The sequence below is a fragment of the Cariama cristata genome, unplaced genomic scaffold (genome assembly GCF_000690535.1).
Source record: "Cariama cristata isolate BGI_N322 unplaced genomic scaffold, ASM69053v1 scaffold9240, whole genome shotgun sequence".
Taxonomy (NCBI): domain Eukaryota; kingdom Metazoa; phylum Chordata; class Aves; order Cariamiformes; family Cariamidae; genus Cariama; species Cariama cristata.
In genome coordinates, this window is record NW_009596428.1 from 104460 (window position 1) to 112352 (window position 7893).

Below are 7893 nucleotides of genomic sequence, written 5' to 3' on the forward strand. Positions count from 1 at the left end.
GAAAATATCAGAGGTGTGAGAAGAGCTTGCCATAATAAAGCATGGATGCTGAGGCAGTGTCTGTGAAGGGCACTGCACTTCTGGTCGGGAAGGAACAGGACTAAGCAGAGAACAATACATTTGGTGAGCATCGTTGCTTCAGTAAAACTGAGGAGCCAGTTGCTCATTATTCACTATGCATTGGGAGCTACGCGAACTAGGTCTGAAAAAATAGAAAGTCAACGTGACAAGTTAGCCTGTGGGTAGCTCCAGGATCATCCAGAAAATGCCAGTTTTGGTACCCAAGTGACCTCATTTGCAACTACCTTAGGTAATTGTCTGCAGTATGAGAGAGTATGTTTGAGGCAGTCCTCTAATAGGCCAGAGAAGAGAGGCCTCTAAGGAGAAAGCTATGGGACTTCACATCAAGGGGTAAGTTGAGCACCACAAGTGGTCTGAACCAGAGGTTTCTACCCAGGTGGATGAGAAAGGGAGCGAAGCCCTGGAGACATGTGGACAGATGAGGCCTGCTACAAGTGCAGTAAGGGGGGAATGCACTATGTTTCTGGAGGGAGCAACTTTCACTCCAGGCTGGGGGAGGCTCTAACCTTCTCCCCCTTTCTTGCAGCTCCCCTGGTGGACCTCACTCCCAGTCACAGTGGTTCAGCTATGCTGATGCTCCTCTCTGTCGTTTTTGTGGGACTAGCTGTGTTTGTAATCTACAAGTTCAAAAGGTATGATCCTCCCTGAACCATTTCCTTCTCCCCATTGCTGCCTTTCACTGAGGTATTTGGATTTTGTTTTGCTGGGTTTTCTTTTTCACAGTGATTTGTTTCTTGGTTTGTAAAAGCTGATACTACATCATCTGCCAGAGTAGCCCACAATGATGGTTTCTGTTAATATTTTAGGAAGATTCCTGGCCTTAATATATATGCACAGATGCAGAATGAAAAAGATCAAGAGATGGTCAGTCCAGTCAGTCAGAGGGAAAGCATACCTAATGTCCCTCAAAGAGAGCTGATGAGCCCTGAGCAACTAGTAGATGAGAAGTTGGAAGTCCAGCCCATAGGTAAATAACTTGCAGCATCTCGCAGCTGATCAGACTCTAACTTATAATTGGCTAATCCTTTTCTCAGCCTCCTTCCTTCCCATATTCCTGCACACTCCTCCTCCCATCCTCTTCTGCTGCAGCGTTAGTTTTGCTACAGGAAACTTTGCTAACTCTTCCCTCTCCCTCACTGACATGTGATGAAAGGAAGGGTAACAACTTCAGGCTTTTTCTGTCTCCTAGTTGCTGTACATAGATCCCCTCCCCTTCTCAAAAGTCCTGCTGGCACTTAACTTGCTCTGTAAGGCAATTTAATTTATTTTGCTGGGGCTGATATAGTTACGGGGCTGAACCCCACATCCAGGAGAACTTCAGCCACCCTCACTTGGAATATGGAGGTGAGCAGGTGATTCGGTAAGTCAGATCTAAAAGCTAAATATACATTGATGTTTTGACTGCTCTGGCCTTTGTGCTGTGCCAGACCTTGTTGCTAGCAACAATGCTAACCTGGTTGATTCCCAGGGAAATCGAGCAAATCTTGGGATCTCAGTGTTGGACAGCTGGGATGCCCTCAGGCTGATTTCTCTTACAGACCTCTGATTGAAAATTTGCAAAGCAGGCTTTCAGGGGACCTAAAGTGAATAAACTTGAAGGAGACATACTGGGATCCGTCACATATTTGCTCATGCTTATATGTTTTCTGTTACCCTGACTACAGTAAAAGTGTTGGGATGAAGCAGGGAGGTTTCAGCCCGGGGACATGTTCTACTAAAGCCAGCATTGCTCAGCCATTGCTCTGGCATTGCTCAGCTTCGCTTGTGAGGTGACAATTCTGCAGGCCCAGACCAGAGGTACAGTACAGGACCCCTGCAAATAAAGACACGGACCTATTTTAGAGGAATTAAAGTTTATAGCTGTTTTGACTTAGAAAGGAGTGAAGCATAGTCATAACTGAGATCCCTTATCTGCACAATTTCATCAGCTTAACCAAACCTTAGATCCTACCTGAGGATGTCCCTAAAATGTATGGGAGTGTTTGGTAAAGCAGGCTTGGAGTCATAGCTACTGCAGAGAGGGAGCAAGGGAAAGGTCAATTAAAGGAGCGAATGTGATGTGCTGATTGTGCCCTGTGAAACAATCTGGGAGGAAAAAGAAGAAAGTCTCTTGATGAAACTGATATCTAAGCTGGAAGCCCCACTGCGATCAATACTGATCTCTCCTCACCTGTTCACTAAGGAGAGATCAGGTAGTTATGAAAAGCTTTTAAGCAGCTATTCATCAGCAGACCTGGACATCCCTGCTTAGCAGAATACAGGATGGAGTGAGGGGACCAACCTTCCCATGTGGTGTTCCCCATACAGAGCAACCCCAGGCCACAGTCCAGAACCCAAGGAAAGGAAATGCAACCAAGGTAGTCTGGACAGAGGACTTCCAAAAGGCTTGTGGATCACCAAGAGGTTTCAAGCCAAGACCCGGAGCGGTGGGTCCAAAACTTTAACAATTCTTTTCTTCGTTTGTTTTTTTTTTCTTTCTTTTTCCCCCAGAAGCCTCCAAGGCAAAATTGATGTAAGATGCTAAGGGAGAAACACCCAATTTCAGGTCAGGAGCTCTCTTTCTAGAGTTAGACGGGCTTTGAGCTTCCCCTTTCTGAAAGAATGTAATGACCATGGTTCATGCTGTTCCAGGGGTAGGGAAACACATGTTTTCACAGGTCACTCAGACTGAAGTGGCAAGAGTCAGTCACCTTCTAGGTCTATGCAAGGTACTTTCAAAACTGCTCTTGCTGATGTTGGAAAATAAGCCCTTGAAACCTCTGGGATAAGAGTAGTCAAAAGCGAATTTTGGGGGTAGGTTTTGATTTGGTGCAACTACAGCATTTCTGGCGTTCTACAATAGCCAGCATTTTGTGTGACTCTCAGCTGTGCTACTGGACACTGTTATTGAACCAGGAATTGACCTTTTATAACTCCTTGGTTTGCACCTGTAACTGCACTAGTGAGCACAAAAGGTAAATGTGTGGGATACATAGACTCAATTCTCTATCAAAAGGAATCAGTCCAACAAACTTCCTAAGAGTGTTTCTCCATCCTGTCAGTAAGATGAATGAGGCAACTGAATCAGAGCTCATTGACAAAATGAAAAGGTCTGGGCCTAAGTGTGAGCAGAATAGAAAGTGCAAAGGCTCTTCACTCTCCTATACAACCACCTCATCTGTTTCTGGAAATCAGCAATTTCTTTTTTAATGAGTTTTCTTTCTTTTGGGAAAACAAAGCAAGACTGTAATTGGGTGTTTCTCTTTTGTATGCTTGTTCAGAAGCCAGGTTTTTTCAACCCCTTTGACTAACATTCAGGAATACTTCCTTGGAGGAATCTGAACGAATGTCCCTGAATCATTTAATTTTCTGTCCAAACTCTGGCAGCAAAAAAACAGTTCCTGTTTTTTGGATGTGAGTGGTTTAGGCTCTTCTTTTGCAAATGCAAAGCTTAAGGTTATTTATGAAATCTCCAACACCTTATCATTGCAAATGAGTTACACGTTTCCTCTGAGGACCTCAACCCCTCCTTCCCTCCACCCCTGTGCTCTGGCCTCTCCCTCTTCTGTGCAACATGGGTGAATCATCTTCATTAGTAAAAGAACAGGACATCACCTTCAGTGTTTTGAATGACAAGAAAACATTTCTGGGAGGACATGTCAGCCTGGAACGGTTGAATCCCAAAGGTCAGCAAGGTGATACCTTCAAACATCTTCCTTGGCTAAACCCACTTGTTATTCACTGACTCTTTTATTTTGTTCTTTCTTTGCCACAGGAAGTATTTCCACAGCTGCTGAGCCCCAGAGCACAAAAGAAATCCCTACCTATGTAAATGGTTGAATTGAGGACACCGATATATATCTATATCTAAAAAAAGAGGAGAGCTCACTGCATTTGGACTTTTTAATTCTTCAGATGACAAAGGGTTTTTAGCTTTAAGCCTGTGCATGTGGACATTATACTGAGACCATAGTGGAACTGCATTGTACAGGTGTTCAATTTTAGTGGGGGGTGGGGGGAGAGGAACTGATACCACTATTCACTCCTGTGGCCCTTCCCCTCACCCCTCCACTCTCTTTTTTCTGATCTGTCTCTAATTTGTAGAAAATTCATAATGATATAGGCCAAGAATATGCATGGGGGTCTCTTCTTTAGGGAGGGGGGTGGGCTGGGATATGGGGGGAGAAGGGCTGGGGAAGGGGGGAGGGGGTATTTAGGGTTCTTGGCTTTAGATTTAACTGCTCTTTTAGCACTTTGGGCTGCGGGAGGGCTAGCTGCCCCAGCAGACTTTCATAGGGGACACAAAAAATCACACTGGAGTTTAAAGGCACTGAAAATATTCCTGGTCAGACTGGTTTATGTCTTTGTTTGGACTCTGTCCTTCCTTCCTCTAGCTGCAGCTGCTGCCTGTGCCCCACAGCTGTGAGGAGGCTGAGTGTGAGTGTGGGTGATCCCAACTGCAAGGCCAGGCTCTTTCTTAAACAGCTTTTTTAGCCTACTCGCATCAAGGCATCCCACTGATAGCACCATTGAAAGATAACTTTTTGCCTCCTAACCTTGAATGGAACAGAACTAGCATGCATTACAGGCAAGAAGGTCTGTCCATACTGCGGTAGCAGGAGATTGTTGCCAGCATGAACTTACACTGTACTTTGTACCAGCCTTATACCTTCAATTTTGGCTAAGAGAAAGCCCTAGTAACACCCTCAGCTGCATTTAGTGCTGAAGTTTGGATTTGTCTGGGGAAGTTGCAGGAGATCTTTGCCTTTTGGGAGTGACGTCAAGGCCTGTCAATTTTTTGAAAGACACCTTGTCCATAGAATAGAAAGCAGGGAAAGGTCTATGCACAGTTTGCTATGGCCTTCTTGGCAACCTCTCTTGGTTGCAGATCTGCAAACTCCTGCCACTCTGGGCAGAGCAGGGAGAATAAAGGAGGATTTGGCCTGAGAATTTTGAGCCCCAGCACCACAGGATCACTCTTGTATGAGATTTGATTTCTTACCTATAACATAAGCAGGTATCTTACACTGGAACTAGAAATGAGGCTGCAGGACATGTTCATATAGACTATGCAGGGGAACAGCAGGGAAGCAGGCTTAGCATACCTTGAATGAGTCTTCCCAAGACACTGGATACCTAGCTGAATGACCTGTGGTCATTACATCTGTTGATTTCTGACCCAACTCAGGTAAACGTAGCACCAGGATTTTGGTTTGAAATGCAAAGAGAAAGTCAGTAACCGATGTACACATGTTTAACTATGTTAGGCAAAGGCAAATAGAGACTAGTTCATAACCAGTGTAGCACACTTAGGAAGCATTCTGATTCCTGACATGAGTGAGTTTTGTTCCGTAGACACTGCACACAGCAAACCAAGTCAAAACCAGGAGAAAGCAGCTTTGTTGGCATTGCCTGGAGTCCCGGGGCAGGAGTTTGGTGGTGGTGGTGGGTTTGGATTGCTCTGTCACAAATTGCGCATGAGCCCAAATCAACCGACTTGCAGGCAAAGAAAAAAGTGATACCGAGTGTAAGAACGTTAGACCCGTAGTAGTTAAAGGATATTCACAGTAGAGAGTCCTCTGCCTCTTTCTATAGTTTCTGTGAAGACAGGTAGAAACACAGCAGTTTGTATGGCTTTGTCTTTGCTACCACAGCTTTATGAAAGATGGGAAAGTTTTGGCAGCAACTGTATAATACTCCCCACTGAAGTCCAACATTAGCCAACTTATTTTTATAGTAAGTCGATCAAAAAGTTTTCTTATAGTGTTGGAACTATTTCTAATTTTAAAATTACTTTTTTTGATGTACTTTTTCATCTTTTTCCCTTTCGTTAAATACAATGTAGCGTAATGTATAATTGCTATTGTTTATTGCTTTTACAGTCATATTTATTAAACAGATTATGTCTCTAAATGAAGGCCTGTGTTTTTGTTGCTCATCTTAGCTCTCCATCTCTGACTAGGATCACTAACAACATTAAAACAATAGGAAGCTGATAACTTCAAAAAGAAAGGGGTGTTCAGTAGAAGTGGGAGAGGGTGGTCATAGTGCGCTTCTGAAAAGATAGTTCCTAGAAGCAAGATGCCAGTATGAAGGTAACTTTCTCAGTCCTCAGTCAAAGTGCTTTATAAAGTGAACCTTGGTACTGTTACCTCTATTTTATGGATTGGGAAGCTGAGAGATGCAGAGGTGCAATGCTGTTTCTCTGCTTTCCAAACAGGCAATGGTAGAGCTCTAAGCAGCTTCCTGGAACTCCAGCTCCATTCCTGCCCATGGTTATCCTTCGCCGTACACACTCTTTGTTAAGGGTTCCTTTAAAATACCTTTTTTGACTACCTTTTTGCCAACAGTGATGAAGGAAAGTTTAAATTATTCACATTACTGATTAATCAGATTTTACATGCGAATAAAATGAAGCATAGGAAGTTTCTGTGAGCTTGCCAGATGACACTGGATGCATGTTGCTGAGAAAAAGAAAGAAAACATAGCTGTTCTGATTTTCAGGTCAACATGCAACCACCAAATCATTCTACCTCTTACAAATGGCTCCTGGTTCTAGCCTCTTTTTTGCCCCTGGTATAAGAATCTATATATGCACATAAATAGTCAAAGATCTGGTGTTCAGGCATCATCAACAACCAAGGCTGTGATATTGCATGTCATATTGCATGATGAATTTGCTTACTGGAGGAGCGTGTAGTTTTCACATCCTGGGCAAATCCCAGTTTAATAACAGTTACCAGCCTAAAATGTTAAAACAGACGTGGCAGCCTTTCTTCACCTTTCATTCAGGCTGGATGAACTTCTGGCGCAGCCATGGCCATAGTGCAAGCGACTCGGAAATCTGTGTGTAGATATAATCTGCCTTTATAGTTTAAGTGCCCACCTGAATTAGCAGGCATCTGTTCTGGCCATAAACAGTAAGTCTGTTTTTGGAAAGCATCTCTAAAGCATTTTCAGATCATTCTTTTCAGCTTGTTGTGTGTCCTGAGGCAGAGACTGACTGTTATTTGTAGTTGTTGTTTTCTGGTTTGTATAACAACACAGCGATTCACTGCTAATGGCTGAAGACTAAGACAATAAAGAATATACCAAATACTTACAAAATCCAATATGAATTTTATCTGAGGATATTATCATACCTTGAGAGAATAAAAAAAAGTTCATTATCCTTTGTCAGAAAGAGTGGGGAGTTAAAATATGGTTAAAAACTCAAATAAAATATTTTCCTAATTTGTTGTTGATTCTCTACCATCATCTTAACTTCCATAAAACAGACATATGGATGGGACAGATGTATTGGCTTCAGAGAGATTTATATTTCTCCACCTAGCAGGACATTTGGGCTAAGATGCTGGATTGCCTTTCCTGGAAATCAGTAGGAGTTAGTGTTTAAATACGTTGAGGATCTGGGCCTCAAACAATTGCTTGCTGTTAATATGCGGCCAAGTTTAATTGCTTGAACTTTTGCTGGAAAGCAAGACTCTTCAAGCACTTGCTGAAATGCTTATGCAAATGAAGCAGGAATTTCCAGTGACCCTGTATGAACCCTGTCTTGGTCCTGTCAACTTCAGCTGAGAATTTCTGACAATTGCATTTAGTCTGGTATCTAGAGCTGATAACAAGGGATTAGTATTTTATCTGTATGCTGTCATCTCTCATTGAATGCATGGAAAGTTTTCTTGCCACATTATATCTCTAGGTACATTCAGTATTTTAAACATTACCCCTGATTGCAGAGCTACCATGTTCATGATGTTAAAAAAGAAAACTTTATTTTCCTTCACTTAATGAGATTCTGTCCTTGCATTTCTCCATCAAACAGAATAATAA

At 42.8% G+C, this 7893-nt stretch overlaps 1 protein-coding gene across 1 annotated transcript in view; it reads left to right on the forward strand.

Annotated features, from left to right (window-relative positions):
* The window catches only part of SORCS1 (sortilin-related VPS10 domain containing receptor 1), a gene marked incomplete at its 5' end in the record, with an annotated part of 101817 nt that extends 97631 nt beyond the window's left edge, over positions 1-4186 (forward strand). Inside the window, 4 exons of the mRNA XM_009706024.1 lie at positions 608-713; positions 888-1048; positions 2389-2507; positions 3836-4186. Of these exons, the coding sequence (XP_009704326.1) occupies positions 608-713; positions 888-1048; positions 2389-2507; positions 3836-3892 (443 nt within the window). The remainder of the gene's footprint in view (positions 1-607; positions 714-887; positions 1049-2388; positions 2508-3835) is intronic.
* Positions 4187-7893: the final 3707 nt, after the last annotated feature.